We start from the raw sequence: 27,170 nt of genomic DNA on the forward strand, positions 1-27,170 counted from the left end.
GAAGTACTGCTACCAGGAACTGGGTCGCCACGGTGGTGCTTTTACCTACAGTATACACACTACCCAGACGCCCCCCACTAAACTGATCCGAAGAGACAAGGCAACAGTAAAGGTCCTTACACATCAAGAGCGATGCGAATATACGGCACGAAATTGCGATGCGAGTTTTGACCCACCTGTCAATCACAGCCACAGATCGGAAGCGAATTTCTGAAAAATCGACCGTGGTTCGAAAAAATAAACACCGCAATAATGCTGGGCGAAACTTCGCCGTTGGTATGCACGGTTGCATTGACTGATATAGGTTCGGAAAATATTATTGACGTGCAAATTAATCGCACGAAAAAAACGTGCTCGGTGTGTAAGGACCTTTACAGTAAACATGTTGACATGTTTTACATGTTGATGCAGGCAGCGCTTGGACCAATAAAGAATAAGAAAAGTGACTCTTTACGCCCCTTCAGACACAGACAAAAGGGCGTTATTAGCATTTGCTAGTTCCAAACCCATTCACAGCTGCCTTTAGTAAGCCATCAATTTAGCAGCGTGTACCCTTTCACAAACAACCCAGACTACTGCCTTTGTTGCTAAGCAACGCAATGCACAAGACCACATACCGGTATAAGCATTTGTTGACACCACTGTATCCGATCAGCTGTTAAAGTTCTGTTTATGTTTTTAATATTTTCAGTGCGTTAAAACTGGCAGAACATATTAGGGCCGCAAATTTATGAATTAATCTATTGATTATTTTTTAGACTAATCGAATTCATCATTTAGCCTATAAAATGTAAAAAAAAATAAAGCCCAAAGTGATGATTAAAATTGCTTAGTCTGATCAGCAGCCAAAACACCTTTTGTAATGATATAAACATAGAACAGAGAAAAGAGAGTACGAACCGGCAAATGTTTTGGCATTTTTATTTGATAAATGACTAAAACAATTAATCGATCATCAGAATTATAATGAATACATTTTCTGTTAATCAACTAATCAATGAATCGACTAATAGTGTCAGCATAATCTCATACAAAAAGGAGTCTTCAATAGGACTGGTTCCATGGGCATGAGTATATATAATGAGATATGGTAGTTTCTGTTTGGTTATCTTTATAATATAGCGTAACGCTTCATAATAAGTACACCATGTAAGAAAGACTGTTTTTAAAGTTATCCTTTCATGCTTTCACATTTTCCCGTGCTGGTCTGACGCTTTCACACATAAAACGACGGATCGACTGTCTATTATATCTCAGCATACCTACAAGACGGCTTTTCTCTCTGTCTGAAAGGGGCTTTAGAAAATGACTAATAACAAAAAATTTGTATGAACTATCATACTCTTTAAAGGATAGTACAGTAGGTAACTGAAGTCCTTGGCTTGTCACACTTTCACAAACTGAAACTGAAAAGTAAAAGATGAATAAAATCAAAATGAATATATAACTTGCTTTTATTTCAATATCTCCTTCAGAAACCCAGGTGACCTTTTCTCTCTTACGTCACCAATATTTGTCTATTCTTGCTTAAACCTTGTGCTCTTTCTGGTTTAATGAGACCTCTTGAAATGTCACAGACAAGTTATTCTAGATGTGGAATATTTTCAGAATATTTTGAAGCAAGTAAGTGGAAGTGCAGAAACATTTTAGGCAGTTGTTTTCGCCTCCGGGACCTTGAAGGGCAGTTTAGAGTATGGCGATTTATGCTCGCCCGACGAGCATCGCTGAACGTCACGTTACGTTCCATTATCGCTGGACGCTGTTTTTGGATGCTGATTTTGGACGTTGTCGCTCATAAAAAGTATAAATACTACACGATGGGAGAACGCATCGCAGAGGCACAGTTTAATTTCATTTGCTTCATTTTCATTTTCTCTCAAGACATGGAGGTAGAAAAACAAGAGCTAGCAGCACTTTCTTGAAGCAGCGACAGGGTCAAAGTTGAATCTAAATGAAGCCCTGGCGATGTGCGTCATCGCTAAGATGCCATATCGCCCGTCGCTGGAAGTATAAACATTACATCGTTGCCACCGACGATGGAATATGATCATCGTCAGTCGCAACCACCATGAATCACTGTACTATAAACTGTCCTTGAAGTTTATAATAGCATGATAGCATAATGCTACACTTTTATGTTCATTGTTTTCAAGATACACATATTACAAATCACAAACTGAGGGCCACATAATGATTTGTGAAACAATATACAAGGTCTCCTGAAAGGCATAGTGAACCTGTGTGAACCTTAATAGCCTATCTTACTACTATTTGGAGAGCTGTCTGTCCATCTGTTTGTTTGTCCAATTACCTCTAAAATTTGCCAAAACACTTTTCAGGGGTCTGGAATGAATGTGGTGGGGGTAAGAAAAAGAAATCCACCAATGGGGGGCACTACAGGGATATTTTACATGTTTAGGCCATCACACTCACTGATCCATTGTGACATCATCAGCATCCCTTCCCTGTTTCCCACTGATGATGTCACCGATGATGTGGATGATGATGTCACTATTGCTCGAGTGACATCACTGATTAGTTTACCGTAGTTTAGTTTATTTGTTTATTTGTCAGGGAGCATACAATAGACAAAGAGATTTAGTCATAGGCTACTTTCCATCTGGAGTCCCTGGGCAGGTGGATTCAGAAGCCATTCAGAGTTAAGAAAACACAATAAAATAAATACATAAAGTGAAAACATGCAATATCTATAGCATACAAGAGATCACTGATGACATCATCACTGATGACATCATCACTGATTACATCACTCACTGATGACATCATCACTGATGACATCACAATTGTCTAATGTGCCTGTGGTCGCCATCAAAGGAGCTTGCATGTCTGATTTTGGCAGATCTCTCTGCTTTGTTCAGCTCAACAGTCATGGTCAACCCAGACATACCTGAAGCCTTTCAACTGAGGGACTGGTATGACCAGGAGGGCTACGCTCTAAAAAAGCCAATCCCTGACAGAGATGAGGTCAGCGGGCAGCGGAGCAAGGGTCAACTGGAAAACACTGAGCGCCGTTAAGGATGATGGAGTTTAGTCACAACCCGCCAAAAAAGTGTGCCTATTGCGCATCATCCCCAGAGTCTCCACCCTAGAAATCGAGTGTGCGCAAGATTTCTAGTTAATGTATACTGTACATGATGTTGATCGTTTTTGTCTAAAATGCTTAATTCAAGGCACATACAATGCTACATACAACACAAGTCCTACATTTAGCAGTGAGTGACAAGCAAACATGTTCCCTGAATAGCTGAATGTTTCATGCACACATGCTGTGGCACATGCTGTACCGGCAGTGACAATCTCAGATTGGTGAATTATTTGGTACTAAATGAATTCTTGTCTCAACATTGGGCAGATGTACTGTTCTGTTTGTTACAGACAAGTTGCATCATTTGGTACAGTAAGTGTTTACCTGACATATGAGAACTGCCACACACACTCATACACCGTTTCCCCCGAGAAATGTTTTTCTTAGCAGGGCGTAAAGGACTCAACCACAATCTCCTTTGAAACTACAATTATGAAATTGGGGAACCAATGAATACACTACAGTAATTATGTTAGCTCCCTCCACTGTCGCCGGCCTGTGTTTCGTGCTTTAAATGCCGTCTCCTGGTGCAACCAAAAAGCAGCTACCGTCAACAGCGAGGTATGACCTGCAGCCAAGGCAGCGCTTAGGAATCTCCCCTTGTCACGTACTACAATAGTTACACGTCCCAGAGGCCACGGTGAGTAGCTCTAATGAGCACATGCATGTAACAGAATAATGGCATTAGTCGCCTGGCTGCTTCTCATGGAGATGTCATGGAGAGAGAAAGAGGTCTCCAGGCATATTAGGAGGACCAGGCTGAGGTGTCCTTCAGAGAATTGGTGGCTAGCTAAGCAGATGGTTGTCACCCCAGGGTGACCTCCGTCACAGGTCCCTAAACTCCCTCGAATCCCAGCTTCCAGTGTTGCTGTCAAACATCGAACCTGCTTTTTCCAGCTGGTCTTCTGCTGGACATGCCACACGGTCCACCAGTTGGCAAGTAGGAGCCAGACAGTTAGTGATTCAAAATGTGGGTTTCTCCCACGGGCTTGTTTTTATGGTCCTTTAATTTAATCCGTGTGGCCCCTTTATTGTCCATGCTCCATTCTCAACAGTGCTTATGTCTTAAAAAGGGATTTAACTATGTTAAGTGGCAATATAGCTCAGTTTCATTGAAACAACAGAAGACAGCACAGGCTGCTCTCTAATGCCATCCCTCACAGTATGGCCGTGTATCAAAAACAAAAAGCTAGTGCTATGCTAATGCCTGCTACCAATATTGTAAAGCAGGGATACTCAACTTGCTTTGCCCGGGCCGGGGGCCACTTTCGTAAAATGATAGAAGGCCAGGGGCCAGTTAATAAACAATCAAAATACATTTTTCTGTAGCGGATTGTAGGTTTTTGGGGTGTCAGCCGGAGTTTAGTCTGACAATGTTGTGCACACCGGATAGTTAGTTAGGTTAAGTACATACATAAGTGCCTGGGTAGCGAGCAGACGGCGGTATTTGACAATTTAGCAGCTAAATCATAGATTATTGAAAGATATTCCATATTCCAGACTGAAATGCTATAACAGAAGTGGAGTATTGGCCAGAATGACATGAACATTTGGACACTTATTCAGGGGGTATCTTGCATGTTGCGTTCAGGTGCCATCGCGGGCCACACAGGCCGCATGTGGCCCGCAGGCCGCAAGTTGAGTATCACTGTTGTAAAGCATGAAGTGGCACTGAAAGATATATCAAAAAAGTTTCACCATGCTGGTTTCTCACAAAGAGAACTTTTTCTTGTCGTTTATGGAGCTTTCCCCCCCCCCAGGAACACAAGTGGAGAGCAGATGGCATGTACAATTTCAAGAGTGGATGTAATGAATTTTGCTGTATAATAAAAGTAATTTAATTGAACAAAGACATTTATAAAAAGTACAATTAAGGAACCTGAATCAGTATTAAAAAAAATAAAACAAAGTTCAAATGAATAACCTCAAAGACCAGTATGATGTGGGTTGTTATCAGATCAACAAACTGGCCATCACAGTCTAAGATGACACTTGTTATGACACCCAGCACCAAATGTCCGTCACTGCATGACAGGCAGCTGGTGACAGTATGACTGGGAGCTTTGGCAACACAAGGCAAAGTCCAGCCAACTAGTTTTCACTGGTGTTATGAGAAGATCTATTGGCTGTCACAGAGTCTGTCTGTGTGTGTCACTAGTGGGATGTTAGTGGGATATGAGAGTAGGACAGAAGTGTCACAAGCAAGAGCTCTATAGGCATCTGATCAACCCTGCACTGTGTAGTCTGAGAACTGCTTTTTCCTGCACTGTAACAAACGGACTATCGCTGCCATGCAAACCATTTTCTGCTGCTACTACTTGGGTCCAGTTACGTAACAATAGGACTACGATGTATTACGGCAATAAGTGTTTCGTTTAACTTTGAAAAGTTACTGCCGGAGAAAAGCAACAGCCGCTTATACGCTGATGAAATAACTCCGGTAGGTGCAGTAATCCTCCTGTTCAAACCACCACAGCAGACGCGCTGAAAATAATGAATGGATTATCAGTGTGAAATTGTGCTGGAACACTTTGGGATATGAACAAGTCATTTCCCACTGTTTAAGCCTGGCGAGGTGGCTTTGGAAGGAAGCGCGCCACCCCGGCTGGAGGAGGGGCCGCGGAGGAAGCAGCGCCCCGGCTGGAGGAGGGTGACAGCGCGCAGATGAGAGTGGCAGCCGCACGCAAAGGGTCAGCGAGCAGCTGCTGTCATGATGCTGAGCAGACAACCAGACGGCCCGCACACAGCTGTGTCCTTCTACCCTATCGCACCTGCCTGCCTGCCAGAACACACACACACACACACACACACACACACACACGCACGCCCACACACAAACGGGGCACACACACACACACACACACGTACGCACACACACACACATGCACGCACACGCACGCACACACACGTACATGCACACACACGCACACACACACGCACACACACACGCACGCACACACACACACACACACACACACACACACACACACACACAGACACACACATACGCACACACATAATGACAAACACACACACCCAGTGTCCAATGACACACGAAAATGACCAACATACATAAATGTACCACATACATTAACACACTTTTTATTACAAGGCTCTGTTGAATACTCGATTCTCATTGGTCATTGACAGCATTCTACGGTGTTATTTCTGTATAACAGACCACTGCTAGGTGTAACAGACCATTGCTATATGGAGACTGTTATTACTGTAAAACCTCTGGTTCTTGTCCAATGCAATTGTGAGAAAGAGTTGCGTCAACGGAGGGTCAAAAATGCTACAGGTAACATGGAGAGACTTTTGTTGGAAGAATATAATTCGCTTTTTTATCACTCCAAAACAGAAATCTAGACAAATGGGGACTCCACTGCCCTGTTGGAGATGTGGGGCAATAATGGTGGACCATGCCCACATATTTTGGTCTTGTCCTGACATTGGGCTATTCTGGAAGGAGGTGTTGAGGATAATCTCTGACACGTTGGGCTATGATGTTTGCTTTTCTTTTCCCACCTTATACCTCGGACTAGTTTCTGAGGATACCGAAAGAAATGATCTATATCTCCTGAAGATATTTCTGGCAGCTAGCAAGAAGGCCATCACGAAATGCTGGCTTCAGAAGCACCGCCCCCCGGTGGATATGTTTATAAACATTGTAGAACAACTGCACAGAATGGAGCAACTAACTTTCAGTCTGAGGTTACAAAAAGAAAAAGGGGAATCACTCTGGTACAAATGGACAGTTTTCCTAACTCATAGAGCGGAGATGTCTGGGCCCTCTTGAGTGGGGGACAGAACGGACGATGTGGAATATCAGCCTCTTCACTGTTTCTGCCTGGAGCCTGTCTGTGGACTGTTCTAAGACAAAGGTTGCCAGGGACGTCCTGCCGGCCCCTGGGCCAGATGTTGGACAAGCCTGTTAAGTGAAATGACTCTTGCTAGTACCCCGTTTTACATTTACTTTTTACTTTTTGTCAAAATGTATTGTACAAAGTGATGTGCCGTGTATGTTGTGAACTCTCCTGACCTCCTGTTACATGTTACATGTCTTTGCAAAAATGATGTAAAAATAAAAGTATTAAAAAAAAAAAATGCTACAGGTCACGTGGTTCATGTAGCTCCCAATAGTTCCAATTCCACTGCTTCCCTATGGTGAATGCTGTTTGGAACTTCTGCAGGACGCCATGATCCACCATTGCTGTAAAATAATTGGCCTGATGAAGGGAATGGAGATGACGCAACTCTTTCTCCCAATAGCTCTGGATTGGACCTCCTCTTCGCGTCGGCGTTTATTTAGCGATAATGACCAGCTCGCTGTACATTATCCCTTACTTGGAATTGCGTGAGCATGTGCACGCCACGCACACAGCTGTGCATGCGCAGTTTACGCACACACACACACACACACGCACACACCCACACACACCCATACACACACACACACACACACACACATACACACACACACACACACACACACACACACACAATGGCCATGACACACAATACAGTATAGGCAGACATACATACACGATGACCAACACACATGTAGCATACACACATACATTAACACCCTTATCATATGCATATGCACATGCACACACGCGCACGCACGCACGTACTCACACACACACACACACACACACACACACACACACACACACACACACACACACACACACACGCACACACGCACACACCTACACACATATTTTGCCACCCATTTCCATCCACCACACAGTCAGCAATCATCAGAAATGCCACTCTGTCCTGTTGTTAGTCAGTAGACCTGTTTTATCCTTCCATAACATCCACTGAGCCTCTCTTGTTCAGATGTGTGAGGTCCTCATTAGGCCGTCCCCTCTCCTAATTGGGCTGCTGTGAGTAAAGAATTGATCGGCTCCTGATACGAGAAAGGCTGGACCGAGGGAAAACGACGCGCCCGCCCGACCGCCGGCCGCCTTCGATTTGCAGTGGCTGTTCTCATTAGCGCCGACACGGCCGCCGCCACAACAGAATGCCACGCCGGAGCCCGCGACTCGCTCGGCGACGCCAGGTGATTCTGGCCCAGGCCGAGAAGCAGCCAGCGCCGAGACGGGGAGTAATTATCCCTCCCCTTTCAGAACCACTGGCCGCGCTACAGGAGGGCCCGTCTCGGGGGGAGACGCACGGGGGAAAGGGGCTACGTCAGGCCGACATCCGTATGGCGCTCTACAAGTACGCGCGGTGCACTTCCGCCTAGGCACATAAATCTGAGTGAACATTGGCATGAAAAGGCAGAAGTGATTATCCGGGATAATCAAGCATTCACTCTCCTCATGTTGAAGCGAAGGCAGTGTGTATGGTAATGAGGGGTGGGGGGGAGGGGGGGCTGGTGCGGGCTCATAATCCTCAGAATTACTCCATGGTCACTCCTCCAAAAACGAGTCACGGACGTGGCGAATACACATTTAAAGAGGATTTACGACTTGAAGGCGTTACCAGGAGGGGAGGGGGGGGGTGTTTAAGCACTCGCTTTACGACCGGTACAATAAGAGGAGATATCGGGGCTTTTTATGTGTGACACTTATGACCGTGAAAACGCCTCTTTTCTTTCTCTGACAAGTTGGCTTATGTCGAAAGTCGTGGAGGTGTGAAATCTCGGTGGAATTGGAAAATAGGGACACGAGAGAGTGAACGATATCATAAATGCCTACATCTCGAAAATTACTGTACGTGAAATATTTACGACGCGGTGCACTTTACACTTTACTGGTTTGTCTTGTGTAAAACATCTACTGGCACATCGGAAGCAGCGATCAGCAAACATACGGCTGGCCGGCAAGTTGTGTGTGTGTGTGTGTGTGTGTGTGTGTGTGTGTGTGTGAGTGTGTGTGTGCGCCTGCTTGCGTGTATGTGTATGTGTGTGTGCCTGTGTGTGCGTGTGTGTGTGTGTATGTGTGTGTGCGTGTGTGTGTGTGCATGTGCGTGTGTGTGTCTGTGTGTGCGTGCGTGAGTGTGTGCGTGTGTGTGTGTGTGTGTGTGTGTACAGGAAGTCGCGCGTGTTTGTGTTGGCTGAATTTATGCACGAGTGTGCCTTTGAGTGCTTCCAGCGTGTCAGTAAATTTTCTCTGAGCACACCGCTGAAACCCACTGATACACTCGGGCAGAGAGACTTTATCTCTCGCTCCACTCCGCCGTGTGTCTGGGCCGCGGCCATTCGCACATGATTGACAGACCTCGATCTGGACAGGCGGGATTAAACCTATCAATCACATAAAGCTGGGAGACCGGAGAAAAAAAAGAAAAAAGGAAACAGGGCCGTAAATTCAATTGCGAGCGCAGGGAGAAAATTGAGGTGAAGAAATATAGAAGGCCATTACCGGGCTATAGGGCTATAGGAAAGTGAGGCCCTTGCAGGATTTAGTTTCAGACGACTCCATAAATTCATATCAAAGAAGTGCAGGAGTGAAACATCAGTGAGGTTCCTGTAAACTCTGCTGCCTCGATCCTGCCTTGCTGCTCTTTTAGGTGGGATTGTGCGCGGGCGGTCAAGGGCAGCCTTTACAGGAAGTACTGTATTATAAAGTCCTATGGGTAACAAATCAACATAAAATAGCTAGTGTTTTTAGTATCGCCTCAGAGGACATTATCATCGAGGAAAACACAGCGTTTCCTGTTTATCTCCCGTTGACTTTGTTGTTTGCACGGAGGTCACGTTGGAAGAAAACATTCCTGCTTGTCTGTTTTCACAGATACGCCGATACGTTGATGCTCCTGCGCTGGTGGGAGCCATACTCACGTTTTATGGTGAGCTCCCCGTAATTGGACACGCCAACCCCTTTGTCGGAGTGGACGATGCAGCGGTAGCGGCCCGAGTCGCCCTTGGTGGTGTTCTCCACGTCGAAAGTGCCGATGAAGCGGCGGTTGTTCCAAGGTTTAGTGGCTTTCATGGGGGCCTCCCGTCCACCGATGCCCTGTTTGGAACGGAGACAAACGCACGAGTCAGCCTCCAAAATGGAAAGGTTTAATTAGCAAAGTGGCTTGACCTTGTGTGTGTCTCAGAAAACTGTGGGCAAGTGTGCGTTTGTACCTCGGTGTCTGTTCTTGTTTATGTGTGTGCACGTGTGCACGTATGTCTATGTGTGTGTGTGTGTGTGTGTGTGTGTGTGTGTGTGTGTTTGTCTGTTTGTGTCCTATGATTCCCATCGGTGGCTGATGGTAGGAATACATTTATCACACGCACACTCACACACACACACACACACACACACACACACACACACACACACTAAACACGCACACGCACACACACACACACACTAAACACGCACACACACACGCGCGCACGCGCACACACATACACACAGCGGGCTCTCCCCAGCTGTCACCCCTCACAGCAGGCAGATGGGGGACATTTGTTCATTAGAAATATTTCTTCATTACTGTCATCGGGGGACTTCGCTTAATGTTTGTTTTGCAGCTCCTGTGCTAATGAGGACGTGTTTGTTCAAATGATGGAGTACCTGGCAGAAGACCTTTAGCCGGCGTCATGCTCCCACTGATCACGCCTGTGACAGTGTGCTTAGCAGCGGCGACGGCAGGGTTACGTCTGCCAGATGCACTACCGTCAGCGCTCAGAACAAGGTCAGCCCAAGACTGCTGTGCGGCTTAGCCGCGCCGGATATAGTGCACAGCATCCACAGGGCCGACATGTATATAGGTTAAAACCATACTGCGGTGATCTGAGACAGCGGTAATGCCCTGCCTCCCAGAGGCGCTGGCCTCGAGAAATCTGCCGCAGCGGGCCAAACCTCAACGCCGAGGTGCTACAGTAGAAAGCGATTCCTAAAATGATTTATTTTTGCTTTGATAAAATGCGGCTTAAAGCAGGGCAGAGATAAAAACCACTCAGAAATCCTTCATTTAAGTGTCATATTTTTGGATGAAAAAGGTGACCTGTCACCTAAAGCTGACTAGTTTGCATCCGTGTTTTTTTTAGTGGGAGGGGGGGGGGGGTTCCTATCTGGAGGAAACCCCAGGGGAGCACAGGGAGAACATGCAAACTCCACACAGAAAGGCCCATAGGCACTGAGGACATGGGAATGGGACACAGCCTCAGCGCCCACAGCGGCCCAGGCGGGAATCACACCCAGGACCTTCTTGTTGTGTGAGGCAACAGCGCTACCACTGTGCCACCGTGCCCTGTGCATCCCTGTTAAAGGATGTTTCATATAGTTGAATGATGTGAAGACAATTCAAGGAAGGGAAAATGTTGATATACAATTAAGCCAGAGGTTGATCAAATGTTTTTAGCATGGCTGATTGAAATAATTGCAGATGTTACATTTCCTGTTTCCCATTCAAATAAGGCTTAGATTTGCATATAGTTTCACAGACAGACAGTAGTGCATCTGACTCCATATCACAAGGTTACATGTTCAAACAACATAGGGTCTGCTTAGAGAAGCAGGGTGGTGTATGTAGTGATCGGGGAAGACACCCTTCCACCTTACTGAAGAGTTCTTGACCAAGACGCTGAACCTCCAGGAGCCCAGTTGTGATGCTGACCTGACACTAAAAAGAGAATTGCCCGGACGGCTGTGGGGAAAAGGATTTGAGGAGGCGGGTCAAAGAAGACTCACCTGAAGCCAGAGGTGGAAGTTGTCCCTCTTGCGTCCGTTGACGGTGCAGTGAAAAGACGCAGTCTGTCCAGCGTTGACCTCCACTCCCTTTATAGTCAGGAAGTGAGGCGTGTTCACTAAGAAATAAAGGCAAATAGTTATCAGACTATGGATGTTTACATGAGGTATGTGCTACAAAGGAATATGAATATAGGAATGTATAGGAATCAGTCTTCTATCTAGCCCATTCTGTGACACATGAGACAGAAGAAGGTGAATTTGCACCTCCCAAAATCCATTTTGTGCCGTCTCTGATAACTGGACCCTTTCATGGATTGAGGGGATTCTTCAAAAAGGCATTAGGCTCTTTTCTAAGTGTGCTCATTATCAGTTGCTTCACTCAGCGGTTGGGATAGTCCACAAAAAGTCACTTATGTGGAGCATTTTTGATTAGTACCCCTATTCTGCATGGAAAAAATAGGGCAATTCAATGGAGCGACCTTGATTCGAAACATACCCAAATCTCCAAAGACTCGGCAACAGCTAATTGTATCACTTTCATCATCAAGACTTTCACTCCTACTTAATATTTCATAACCATGCCTTTGAACTCCACCTCTTTTATAACTTTGTCCTGTCAATCCACTCAATGCCAAAAGAGACAAACCTCTTTTTCTCATCGCTAATGTCTTTTTTTAATGATGGGAGAGGAGAGGCGGACCACCCGGTGTCATAATCACACCTCTGAGCTACACTTTCCACGCGCTCCTATTTTAATAGAAAATGAATTGGCCGTCTTCCCACCGAGGCGTTGCTCTGATCACCATGCTTATCACTCAAAGCAACCCCATCGCCACTCAGGGAGCTATCGACCCGCGCGCACTTTTACACATTTAAACATTGATCACGTCGCGACTCTTCATTGATTTACTCCAATACATTTATATGCAGCGCATATTGCCATCTACGCTAAATCCATCTCATTGACATAACATTTGTAGGAATTCAGCTGCTTTCAAATGCTTACTAGGTCATTAGCATCCAACAATCAGACCTTGGTATTTCAGTTAGGAGGCAGTATTAATCAATTGACGAAAAGCCTTATGATATTGATTTAGTGTTCAGACTTAGATTGCGGAGTGTGAAACCTCTTAGTATAGACTTAAGGAGCCATATGGGCTAACATGACTGTAAGTATGGCTGGGCAATATATCGATATGATATCAATATTGTGATATGAGACTAGATATTGTCTTAGATTGGATATCGTAATATCGTGATATGTCAAAAGTGTTGGCTTTTCCTGGTTTTTCTGAACTTAACAGACTGTTTCTAGCTGTTATATTTGCCATTACCCACTTGGTCATTATATCCACATTACTGATGATTATTTATCAAAAATCAAGTGTAAATATTTTGTGAAAGCACCAATAGTCAGGGAAGGAAACCCTGTCTTTGCATTTTATTTTGATCACAGCCCACTTTGTAGAAAATACAGAGATATATATCATGTATCACCATTCAGCCTAAAAATACAGAGATATGTTTTTTTGGCCCATATCGCCCAGCCGTAACTGTAAGTACTCAAAAGCATAGACATGTAGAGCCCTGAAGAACCCATTCTGATTGTACTCCCACAGCAGCAGCCTCTTCCAAAAGGCAAAGAAGGGGAATAATATAGAAGTAAGAATAAATACACCAGTGATTACATGTTCCAAAAGGCAAAGAAGGGGAATAATATAGAAGTAAGAATAAATACACTCGTGATTACATGTTCATTAGCTCTGCCATGCACTCTGAAATGCTGCTGCCTACATGTATATACAGCGAGGGGTAGCAGAACTCCAAGCATCTGAGAGATGAGATGCTGCAGTGAATATCCTTAAGGGAGGAGAAAAATAGTGGGCATACTGTGCGGCACTATTTGTTTTTGTCCCATTTTTCCCTTCTCTTCCGCTATGTTTCCCATCTCTCAAAGGACAGATTTAACACAGCTACTCCGCCACTATATCCTGAGCCGACTTTAGTGTGTCAACTCCATTGTTATCAATCTTCAGGGAGCTAGGAAGAGGCTTTCTACCTTGGATTGACTGCACTGTACTCTGCGAAGGCCTGTTTGACTAGCCCGGCTTGTCACCTTGGAAAGAACGACGGTATTGATATTTGGAAGGGTGTCAGGAAAAGGACAATGGCTGCTTGATGATATTGTTTTATGGCCGAGGAAAGAGGACTTACTGCACTGGTGGCCCTGGACCGCGACATCTTTGATGGCCAGCAAGCCGCGCTGCCCTGAGGTTACCACTTCAAACACAATCTGAGGAGAGAGAGAGGAGACTCATAACAGCAATGATGAATGAACACGTGTCTTCAAAATGGCACTGCGGAGAGGCTGCCCCCGTGTGCGATGGAGTCGGGGCTTTCGCTAATGCCATGTTGGCCGGGCTGCAGCTGGTCAGGGCGCTGCGGGCCGCTGACATTATTTCCACAATATGTCACAGTTGATAGGTGTTATGACATGCAAGTGTCCAATCAGGTTTGAGCCTTATCACTATTAGCACATGGAGTTAGCAACATATGAAGCGCTGGGTCAGACACGTGTACATCACCCCCCCCCCCCTCCTGGCTCCCCCTGCTGTCCCGGTCGTTACTCCGCCCCCTCTGGCGATCTGGGGAGAGTTGTCAGACTAGCACATGCCTCCTCCGATACATGTGCAGTCTTATCACCTGAGAGCGAGGTGTTTCACCGGCAGGACGTAGCGTGTGGGAGGATCACGCTCTTCCCCCCCCAGTTCCCCTCCCCCACGAACAGGCACCCCCGACCAGAGGAGGCACTAGTGCAGCAACAAGGACTCATACCCTTAATCCGGCTTCCCCACCCGCAGGCACGGCTAATTGTGCCTTTATGGACGCCCGACCAAGCCGGAGGTAACAGGGGGGGGGGGGGGGGGGGGGGGTCGAACCTGCGACCCTCGTGTCGGTGGGCAATCTACCGCGCCACTACCCGGACGCCAACTAGTAAAAGATGGTATCATTTTCACGAACAGGGAGTGTTGTCGCATAACGCTATTCAACATTTCGCAGTTGCTCTGTGTCTAGTATTACTTGACAGGCGTGTTTGTTGCTACTATCTTTGACCAAGGAAAACCAAAAAAATCAACTGTGTACAACTGTGCTGTGTAGACGAACATGAGCCTATTTTAAGGGCCCAGTTCTGTAGGAAAACAAGTGTCCTAAGCCGTGACAGCGAGGCGTGTCCCGGCAGAATGTCAGAGTTATGTGCTCGCTGGTCTGCAGCGTGATAAAAGGGGAAGCGGAATGCCAGGCCTTCCCAAAGCCAGGGTGTGGTGCAGAGAGCCATATCACCACATACACACACACCACACATGTTTGACATGCCATCATTCCCTAAATATAACCTATAGCTGGCACTGGATGCTATATATTAATGGGCGGATTCCATTTACAGCATCGCCCAGAAACGTATATGTCCTGCTCGGCTAGCCGTAGCTAGGCTACATACACACACACGCACACACGCACGCACGTACGCACGCACGCATGCGCGCACACACACACACACACACACACACACACACACACACACACACACACACACACACACACACACACACACACACACACACACACACACACACACACACACACACACACACACACACACTGGGATTCCTTTTGTAGCCTAGGAATGTGGAGACGGAGATAGCTACATTGTCATCAGGGAAGCAAGGATGCCTTCAGATAAGGCTCTCTAATTATAAATTTCTTTTTTTGTCTCACGAAATATGAAAGTGAATGTCTCGGGTGCCAATTATGGCCTCATTACAGACTAATTTAAAGGAAATTAAAAGGCCAACCACTCCATATATATCGCCACCAGACAGATGAACTGGCCCCCCGCTCTCTAATTGAAATCTTTTGTTTGTGCAACAGACATCAGTCAGCCTGGCTAATAGCTATGATATAATTGATTCCAACGTCAACGCTGGTGCAGTGCGTAATTGGGCCTGACCCGCAGAGTGGGAAAACTCACGGGGGACGAGATGCAGTTGATGTCACAGGAAAGTTCACTGTCCTCGTTTGTCAGAGTGACAGACAGTGAACCACAGCATTCCACGTCTGCATCACCTGACCGGCTCTCTCTAAGGGACTTTGCTAAGTACTACATTACACCTGGATTGATTTGTTCTGCCATAAGCTCTACTGTATCCAAATCAAGATGGATGAGGACATTTGGGTTTTTCTCTCTTGTTGGTGCTCTGCTGCATATCGCATAAATAATGCATTTCCATCTTGGGCACAAAGTAGATATTTCCCATAAGTAGAGGAGCTATACGTTCAACATACCATTTAGCGAAAATGATAGTGTTTTGCACAATGTTCAGCGGTTTTGGAAAAGGATGACAATCTCAATTAAAAGTTTTAGAGATGACCTGACAGCAGAGTAATTATCAAAGGCTCAAAGGCTCGTGACGACTAAAAACGCCTAACCGGTAATTAAAAAATAATTTCCAAGTATCAGGTGGCTTCCCTTTGACAATTGCTTAGGTTACCATGCAATTAACGATACCCATAATTAGTGCCATGTTGCTAATTAGCGACAATTTCAAGGATTGGACTTTCTTTTCTTGACTGAGAGAGTAGTGCAGAGATCATTAGCATCCTCACATGTTTCCCCATGTTGTCAGTTTGGGCCTGGAACAATTATAAACGGAGACAGACCTGGGGCTTGAGAGGCAACAGATGCCGGGGATTTCCCCAAACACATGGAGAAGTATAATACTTCATTTTGGGTTCAAACCCAGAGAGCTGCATTCAAATACATGCTTCAGAAGTGCGGCTGCCGCACATCTTGGGATGTCACCACCATAGATGAGGGACTCTCACCGACGGGTAAAGATGTGTGCGAGGATGTGGTGCATCTGTTTGGCCCTGATGCATTCTGGGATAGGGAACATCACACGGGCAAGGGGCAAATACGCTATTGAAAATTCATTAAAGGGATAGTTCATATTTTTTTATGTGGGTTTGTACTGTATGAGATGCTTGCCATGTCCGAGTCCGTGTACCACCTGTACAGTACATGAAGTAGAATGCAGCCGGCACTGTCCCAGTTTGGAGAAATGGAGACCGGCCGCGTCAGGCAAGTAGAGCTGTCTGCTGAATGTGCACAGGGTCATGAGCAAAAACTAAAAAAAAAAAAAAAACAAGAAAACAACAACAACATAAAATGCCTCTATACTGCTCACCTGGCATAATCCAAGTCTCCACAAGCCCAGAGATGCCAAATTGACTTGAAAATACATCATTTATTTTACACCCTGTTTTTAGCTGAATTCACTGTAGACATGTGGGCGAATGATGTATGGGGAGCAGCCAGCTACTGTAGCCTGCTACAGTGGAGATTTCAGCTACAAACATGGTGTGAATGATGTCTTTTCAAGTCAACTTGGCATCTGAGGGCTTGTGGAGACTTGTGAGCAGTATGGAGGATGTTTTTCTGATTTTGCTCATGACCCTGTTCACACTCAGCAGACAGCTCTATACTTCCCCGACATGGTCTCCATTTCTCCAAACTGGGACCACGCTGCCTGCATCCTACTGCATGTAGTACACTGACTGACGGCAAGTACCTCGTACAACCCCACGTCAAAAAATAATATTATAATATATATAGTATCCCTTTAAGTCCTGCCGAATTTCAGGATAAGAGGCAAAAACATGTTTGAAAAAAGATGGGAAATCGATAGCTGCTGCTACCAACAGAATGTCAAAATTCTCACATTTAGATGATTTTGTCTGCACGCTGCAGACTGCATTCACAGTCTCCCAATTTCACTGATCAAAACCAAAATGGCAGCTTAGTAGCAGTGTTTGTCAAGTAAGATGTTGCTCTCTAACAGCTCTTTCTATGGATTTGAGTCAAAAACCAGATCATAATAAGCATTTCCTAGAAAGCAGCTGCTTCTACCACTACTACGGGCAGACGTCTTCCATCTGAGAGTGACTTCAGCCAAACAGTAAACATTTGGCCAGACTCCATCATGTCACAGTGGGGTCACCATCATGTCAACAGTGAGTTGGTAGCAGCAGTACAGTCTGTCCTCAGCTGCTGCCTTCATCTGCTCTGGTTCTTTTGTCCGTGTGGCCCTCGTTAACGAGGCAGTGGCCCTACGCCTGTGTTACATTCAGCGTGCTCCTTGTTACCCAAGTTATCAAGGTGGCCGTGATGAGCAGGCAGGAGGACTCCCCTCAGCTCCACTAGTCTGTGGCCCAGCCAGCCTGGCCATAATGAAATAATTCTCCGGGGGCACCAGATCCCTGTGGGAGGTTAAGGGGTCTCCGCATCAATTAACTTTTGGTGGGCTCTTGGAACAAGCCCGGAGAAGACTAATAGCCAGGCGAGTGTGAAATCACCCTGCCCTGGCCAGCCGACATGTGCATTGGTAAGTGAAAATGAGTTTCAGGATGGAGAAAAGAGAGAGAACTGGCTCAGACGAGAGGGAGGAAGAACAGATTACCATGGATACCGAGGTAGCCCCAGAAATCAATAATCCTGGGACTTTTGAATGGGCCATTGTGCGACTGTTTGGAGTTTCTCAAATAATAAATTTGTCCTGCTCCTCTCAGTGTACAGGCTATAATGGCATCGGCTGATGAACTAGAGAGGGTGGGCTCCAAACACTGAGCAACATACGTTTACTGTATGTTGAGACAATTGTGCCTAATTCACGCTCTCTTCCGGGTTCCGCATGGGACCTAGGAAGTGGATTCCCCATTCATTTCTCCATTGACTTACGTAAAATCCTAAAGAGCCTTTTAGTTGAGGAACTCGGAGTTTATATATATATATATTTTTGGTCTGAGTCAATTGTTCTATAGAGACACTGCGGAGCGCGTCAACATTCAGAAACCATCTCCAAAACAGAACCCCCTCCCCCCACCCGCCAATCCTGGCGTTCTCCTATGTCGCGTGCATGGTCGCGTGTTGCACACAGAGATCGTATATACGGAAGTTGAACACTCCAACGTACTTCCTTGACAGCTAGATCCACATTTTCCTTCTCGCCAATTCTCAATGACTTCCTTGTTTTGCTCAGGAGTACAAAAAAACTAGAATTTTTTACATTTGTTGTCTGCGCAGCCCACCACACAACAGCTTTTAGCTATGTTTAATTCAAGGAAAATGACGCTGGTTTATGGGAGTGAACAGAGCGCTTTCACCCGTGTTGGGCGTGGCCTATTTCATGCAGTGTCTCTATGGTCTCGTGATTCATCTTGTAGCTGAATCGCTTTGCTTGTCCAAGTAAAACTTGTTTGCGCATTGCTACGTTGCAGACAACTTGGAACCCGGTATTTTCTGACCTCCTACTAGAAAAAGTACACTGGAACACCACTCAAAGTCGGAGTTCCTACTTGTAAGCTCACGGGGCGGAATCTACTGCGACTTCACTGAGAATGAGTTGTCTGATGTCACCCAACACACACCAGAAATGTGCACCTGGAATGCTTGAAGGTCAGAAATTGGAAAGTTCAACTGGGAAATGCCGACCTCTGAGTTGTCTGGAACGCAGCATTAGGCACACTACAGTATAGGAGAGCTGGATTCAAAGTAAGCCTCCTAACCTGGTAGAAGTTGGGCCAGTAGGTGCTGATGGCCAGCTCCACCTGTCCCCAGGTGCGAGTGGCGGGACCAGACACGTTCCAGACGGGCATGCCCAGGGGACTGTTGTTCTCTTTGATGTAGACGTTGAGCTGGCCCGGGTGGCTGCTGTCTCGCCCGCCCAGGTAGTAGTGGAAGAGGACGCAGTGGGTGTCGTTCTCCTTCAGCTGGGGTGTCAGCAGCAGGGCCTTCTGCCCCGCGAAGCGTCCAGACGTGTTGACCATCATGAAAGCTGAGCCTGCAACACGGGGGAGATGATTAAAACGTGAGTTTAAATGACTGTTTATCAGACCTGGGTTAAATAGTCGTTCATATAATTGTTTGCGTTAAATCTGGTTGGAGTACCAGATGCTAAAGTTTTATTGCACCATGACAACTGAGACTCGGGTAGATTTACAACAATAGTAAAATACACCAAAATGACGTTGAAATACTTCTATACTATACACTGTATAATCCAATGTACAGTAGATAACCCATCTAACTGGCACCTCAGGAGGTAAAATAAAATGTAAACAGTGTTTACAAATGTTATATTTCTCCCAGGTTACACAATTGTAGTAGGAGCCCAATTGTATCTTTGTAAAGAACCGAAAATCTTGAAGAACCAAAATCAATGTAGGCTATATTACATATTTTACACAAACAAGTAAGATGTCAAATCTGAATGTGGTAGTTTAAGAACACAAATTCATGGTAACATATTGTATTAGTTCCGGCACATATTTCATGAGTCACATATTTCATTATTAGGAGGATGCAATAATTTGCCAACAGAATAAAAATTCTGTACAGTTATGCTGTCTGATCCTTTCTCTGATACTGTTTTATATCTGGCAACACGGCTTCAATAACTTGGCCCACCCAGTTGGATATTAGAGAGAGGTGGCTATTTGCTGAATAGGAAGATATCCTTGGCAAGTACCTGAGCAGGTGTTTATAAGAAGTTCTCAAAGGATAATCTTATGAGAGTGTGCAGAAAGACGGTAAATAATGACTGGGTTGAGACCTTTGCATTACCATTGAGAAGTCTTGTATCTGACCCTCTAAGTGATATTGACCTTATCTCCGCATGGATGGACATTCTCTAATCATAATCATGCGTCAAAATACAAAGGAGCAAAGATACATCCTAAAATGGCGGATGTTTGAGAATAATGTTTTCCTCCAATGACAGTGGGGAGGGAGATGATGAGAAATCAATAAGTTAAAATACATCTGCCAAGCAAGAGCCATTTAGATTTTATCATTTGGATTCAATATTAAAGGTTAATCTAATTCTCTCCCCTCTTGCCAGTAAAACACAAGCGGGCATTATTATATTGGCAAACTTTCAATGAGACACAGAACTTTCTATTTGTCATCATCCTATTTAGATTGGCTCAGCGATGAGATGGCACAAATGACATTAACAGCAGGTGAGACACGCTGCCAAAAAGAGTTGATGCTGAAATTTCTTTGAAAGTACGACAAGTCGCCATGATTATACGGCACATTCTGCCTGGCGCTGAAACAAACAACCTGCTAGTTGAAAGCTGTGCTCGCCTGCTGCTGCGCACGAGGCTGCAGCTGAGCGGCGATGGGGAAAGGTGCTTGTCACTACATTGAACGTATGGCGATTCACTGAGATGTGCTGTTAAACAGGGCGAATAACGTCAGCTACACACAGTGGGTTTGGTCCCGGAGTGCACCCAGCCAAACGAGCTCTCACAGAACCCTATTTGTTCCATCAATGACTGGAGCTTGCCCGCTTGTCTTGTGGTGCTGCGCTTGTAGCGCGCACCAATTCCATCTGTCTCCAGCCTCAGATAACGAGAGGGGGTCTGTCGTGTTTACAGAATGAAACAGGAGGAGAAGCCGCAGACCAGACGGGGGAGGAGGAGGAGGAGTCATGTGAGCATCATAACTTTCACTGCTTACAGCAATGTATAAAAGGCACTGTAGAAAGATGTGATTTGCTATGTACAGTATGATTGTGGCTTTTTATGAGTTACAGATTTTCATGCAGGACACCACATGCAATCATTGTGTTCTGGCGTCCGGGTACTGCAGCGGTAGTAGATTCCCTGCCTACCAACACAGGGGTCACAGGTTCGAGCCCCTACCTCCGGCTTGCGCGGGCGTCCATACAGACACAATAGACCCTTCTCACGGGGGCCATTTTGTGTCGAGAAGGCAGGATAAACACAGGTGCAAGCAAAACACTAATGAAGGTTTCAAACTTCCATGATTGGAAGTTGGAAACACAAAATGGCCCCCGTGAGAAGGGTCTATTGGCCGTGTCTGCAGGTGGGAAGCCGGATTAAGGGTCTGTGTCCTGGTCGCTGCACTAGTGCCTCCTCTGGTCGGTCAGGGGGAAGGGAACTGGGGGGAATAGCGTGATCCTCCTACCTCTTGCCAGTGAAACTCCACGCTGCCAGGTGAAAAGCAGCGGCTGGTGACTGCACATGTATCGGAGGAAGCATGTGCTAGTGTACAACTCCCCCAAGATCGGCAGAGGAGGAGCAACGACTAGCAGGGAATCGGCCAAGTACAATTGGGGAGAATCCGGAGGAAAAAAACTTGAAGATACTGCTGTTCTTCCAGTGCTTTTTAATGTCTTATTCACTTTCAGTGTGTCTCTGATGCAGCGTGACTCAGGCTAGTTACTGATGAGGAGATGCAGGTTGTTGTTGTGTATGATACAGATACACCAAGAAGGGCAGGAGGACAACTGACTTTGAGGTACTTATTTGCCAAATTTCAATCAGGCAGCGCCATATGAGGGCTTTGAGGTCTACTCAATAACACTCAACCATCTGCTCAGGTGCCCACCACCACATTTTGTTTCCTCCCGCCCCCCTCAAAGGCATCAACAACCCTTGGTGTGATGCGAACCAGCACTAATAATCAGTTGATGAATTGTTCATTTGAAGCTTGTGTTGCAGAAGACAAAGACAAAGATGCCGGCGACGCTGCTTTTCCTCTATGATGAAAACAGCTTGCTTACTATTCATTTGAAAAAGTCACATCGCTACAATGTTGCACAGGAGATTTATGCACAGTCGTGACCTCTGTCGGTAATTAGAGATGAAAATCTCAGATCCCTCAAGCAGCATTCGTACATTTTTACCAGTATTTTGATGAAATATTAATAAAACAATAGGTACAGTACACACTGCGTAAGAATTCACTTCTTGTTTGATAGGTCTTAATGCAGTGTAGTGGCTGTTAATATTAATTTGGAATTACTCGCCAGGTATACAAATGTAAATATTTAAGATATGACTTCTTTAAAATCTGCCCAGACAGACAGGCAGCAGCTCTAGCAATGAGACTCCTGAATGCTTGTCACTAAAGAGACTACAAATTGTTTTGTTTATGGAGCACCACCAAACATAAGGAAAATGCAATAAGTGACACTGTGCCACCGCACCACGCTATCATTGTCACTCTCTAACAGAACAGAACTGAAGCAGATGACAGGAGAACGCTGACTGCATTCAGTTCCTATGCTCTTCAAGGCTAATGACCACATACTCTGCAGGACCTGCTGCACCAAGACAAGCTAATTAGCCAGGGAGTGTAAGAGCAAATTATAATGACATTGCGTTAGCGCTGTGCTAATGTGCTAGTGATGCACATGGGGTGTTTCCCCTCTCTCTTCCTCTTCCTCTAGCTCTGGTGCCTTAACAATGGCATGTTCTGGACCAATTAAAAACAGAGATCTGTCTCTGCACACTCAAGGCACTGTCAGTGTGACTCCATACAGGCCAGTGCTCTACTACTGTCTGAGCTATGGTAGGTGTCAGAAGAACAGATTTATTATTATTCCAATGTAGGCCACTTTCACCTCCCATTACAATGGATGGCTGTAGAGAACGTGGAGGATGGTATGAAAAATGAATTAGCAAAAGATTAAGCGTTGCCGCTCCGGATGCTACACGCATTCATGTCACTGCATGGCACTTTAGAAATGAGCGGCATGCCGCTGCAATAGTAACGTATGACTTTCATTTAAATACAACATTTTAGAATGTGTTCACAATGAAATGGCATGCATGAGAGGGATTGAAAACGGAACATATCATTCATTGATAAACTGGTTGTTGGCTGAAGCCATAAACCATAAACCAGCCATTCCACTGTTACATAGATTTCAGATTTGGCAGCGAATGTGTGTCTGTGTGTGTGTGTGTGTGTGTGTGTGTGTGTGTGTGTGTGTGCGTGCGTGTGCGTGTGCGTGTGTGTGTGTGTGTGTGTGTGTGTGTGTGTGTATGTGCGTGCGCGCCCGTGCGTGCGTGTGTATGTGACTGCCGTATAGGCTGTGCATGAAAAAAGAAAAGGCAAGCATGTCCTGTCCAATAAAGACGAGCAGCATGCCCTTGTCTTTGTCTATTTTCTGCGAAACTCAAAATGTGTCATTGTCTTAGTTTGAAAATGGCTGTACTGTACCTAGCAGTGTGAACGCCACCAATGTTACAGCTGGTGATCAAGTCATCCAAAATAAGTGGCGTTAATGGTATTACAGGCCGTACAGAGAACACCATGGACATACTCCAAAGGAAGGCTTCAATCAACTTAATCCTTTGCCCCATCACCTCGCTGGCAGTGGCAGGCCAGTTGGGAATTGTTCACACTTTGGTCATGTGTGATGGGCAGAGAAGTTCCCTCCGGAGGATTCAGGCCACGAAGAGATTTGTCAAAGTGGCATCTCAGAGTAGACGCCCGGTGGCAAATTGGTGATCAATCACAAACTAAATGTCTCGTGTGACAACACAAATGCAATTTCATTTGGTAGTTTCTTGCAGCTAACCTCTTCCAATAAGAGAAATAGCAAGGAAACGCTTTGGCATTAAGTTTCCGCGCTGCATGTCTACCAAAGCACTGAGTCTGGTAAATTGAAACTAATTTTTGCGAGCAGGAAGCATAACTACACAAACATTTCCCCGAGGCACAACAGGCAACAAGTAATGAGCATAATCTGTCGGAAGAGTCACAAAGAAAAGCATGAGCTATGGCTTTTATATGGTAGCCTAGCCTACAGTCATCTAGTAAACAATCCATTTACAAGTGATTGCTCTCAATAGGCAAGACTTGAATCCTTGACCTCTCGTGATATTTTCATTATTTTCATTATTTCCTAAAATAGATTGGGTCTTACTCTTTCATAAAGGAACACAACAACATTTCTGGGAGATTCGCCTATTTGCCATCTTCCCAATGGTGAGACGAGAAGATAGATGCTCTTCTCTTCTCTGTGCGGGTAGTAGAAAAATAGCAGGCTACAGTATCTGCTGGCCACCATCGTGCAGCACCTGAAGATTTAAAACCAAGCTAAAAGACATCTGTTCAAGTCAACTTGGCATCTCAGGGTTTGTGGAGACTTGCATTACGCCAGGTGAGCAGTATGGAGGCTTTTTTGTGTGTGCTCGTTTGGGGGGTATAGGCTAGCCAGTACCAATGTCATTGTGCTAAACTAGCGGGAGGGGCGGGCCCCTATTTTTCTACTACACGCACAGAGAAGGGCATCTATCTTCTCATCTTAAGATGGAAAATCGGCGAATCTCCCAAAATGTTGCCGTGTTCCTTTAAGATGACATGTTGTCAAGTTACACTTATTACAGTCAGGGTGGTGAGCAGGAGGAGGGTTGAGCATTGAGTCAGTGTGGTGAGCAGGAGGAGGGTTGAGCATTGAGTCAGTGTGGTGAGCAGGAGGAGGGTTGAGCATTGAGTCAGTGTAGTGAGCAGGAGGAAGGTTGAGCATTGAGGCAGAGAGAACAAACAGGGACCTGAAACAACAAGTGGCAGGTGAACCTTGTTAACCCTTTCCTGTGGTTGAGTGGGAAGAGGGAACACCAGTAAGTCTGAAAGGACTTAAGTGGCCTCCAGTGAGTTCCTTTGTTTGTGTGATGTTCTCTCAAGACCCATGACAAAAAGCTGTCACATATAGGCAACGCAACCAAATATAATGCACTGCACTGAATCAGTTAGACGAGTTCCCGGTGCTTTTTCAGCCAGGAGAAGGCATGATGTAGCTGGTTAAATGGCAATTGTATGTTTTCCATGTTTCCCTCAATTCGTATTCATAAACGGGGGAGGAGAAAATCTATATGGGAATATATGCTCTTGTAATTTAGCTCATAGGAAGAGGGAACTGTCTAATCCTAATCATCAAAGTCTATCGGTCGGAGGTATTTAGATTCATTATGAGAGTTGAGTGATGGTCTGAGTAGAGGATATAATTTGCAATAATGAATAGTGCTCATTATTTCTCCTCCATTCAGGTCCTGAACTCTGTGAAAATCATTATGTGGGGGGAAATCAGAATGAAGGGGCGCTCTTTAAAGCCAAACCCTCCAGGTCTCATTTGCTAATAAAATTCACAGAGGTCACACCCGCAGGAAAGCACGGCAGCCGCCTCGCAAATGTCAATGAAGACAGGGGGGCTATTCTCACTTTCTGCCACCAATCAAAAATGCTCCGGCTGTGGAGGGTTAGGCTGTTAATGTGCACGGCCGTGGCCTGCACTCAATTCTCCAGAACTTTCCCCGCGTCCTTTGAAACATGCAAGGGGGGGGGGGGGGGGGGGGGGGCTGATAAGATAACAGCGAATAAGTTTGGGCTTTTCGTACGACGGTTCTGGCAGGTTTCTTTGACAACGTCGAGGAGATTCATCCCCCGAAAACCATCCATCATGCTGACCACGTTTCTGCCCACTCTCAGTCAACAGCAGGTGACCCTTATTATGCTGCAACATCCTTTGTTGCTGGCCGTCAATCAACAGCCATTCTTAATGGCTTAATATGTCATCTTAATATACTATTGGCACTCCATGGCAATATTATGAGCCAAAGACATTACGGAACCACAGAGACTGCTCACGTGAGTCATTTGGCTAGATCATTAGCTGTAATGGCACATACCATGCACACTAATATCAAATATTATGCAAAATATGTCCTCCATCACGACGGCACAGCGTGCCATCATAATCCTGTTTATAGCAACGGGCGCAATCCTATTTGGTCAGGGCAGCGCACGACGCACCCTCACCCTGCAAACACGCTCAATTGGAAATCTCAGACTCAGTCGCCCCCAGGAATTAATTCACCAATTGATCAGACGAGGTAATTTTCTGTTCTGTTCTGTCCCTTAATCATATAATGGGGCTTCTCCTTAACCTCGTGACCTTGCCGACGCCACGCGAGCGGCCGGCTTCGCGCAAAGTTGGGAATGCCTCAGAAGCAATTAGCTTATTTTCACATCACACGAGTGCGTGCGCCCCCCTCCCTCCTCCTCCTCCTCCTCCTCCTCCTCCTCCCCATCGGCGGCAAATCTCATCTTTTGCTGATGTGATTTAAATTCTGATTAAATTTCTGACGTCCTTCAGTCAGTCGGTGTTCTCTTGTCGCACATTCTAAGGCGGCCATCCGTCTCTTCTTTTGTTTGAGTCAACATCAGTGGCCCAGGTATATACGTCATTGCCTCCTGGTGACACGGTAAACATACAGTAGGAGGGACTTATCCATATGCATTGGCTACACAGTGAGAAGAACGACACCCTTCTGAGTTGCATTTGCATGAGCGCATTATGAACGAACCTGTGGCAAGAAAGGAGCAGAATGACAGAAGAAAACCTCATCAACCTCTGTCAATCCGTCACTATTGTCTAAGTGCCATTATCGACCAAGGGCAAACAATCCAAAACAAAGACACTGAGCAACAGTAGAGACAAAACACACGCAATTCCTTCCCCTCCATATATTTAGAGGCAGACATTACG

General features: G+C 45.6%; 1 protein-coding gene across 1 annotated transcript in view; it reads right to left on the reverse strand.

The window, feature by feature from the left end:
- The window catches only part of LOC310796572 (receptor-type tyrosine-protein phosphatase mu), a gene marked incomplete at both ends in the record, with an annotated part of 196,262 nt that overhangs the window by 114,286 nt on the left and 54,806 nt on the right, over positions 1-27,170 (reverse strand). The window contains 4 exon segments of the mRNA XM_083658777.1: positions 9,903-10,077; positions 11,746-11,861; positions 13,960-14,038; positions 19,369-19,643. Coding sequence (XP_083514903.1) covers positions 9,903-10,077; positions 11,746-11,861; positions 13,960-14,038; positions 19,369-19,643 — 645 coding nt within the window.

This window comes from Poromitra crassiceps (genome assembly GCF_964638095.1).
Source record: "Poromitra crassiceps genome assembly, chromosome: 23".
Taxonomy (NCBI): Eukaryota; Metazoa; Chordata; class Actinopteri; order Beryciformes; family Melamphaidae; genus Poromitra; species Poromitra crassiceps.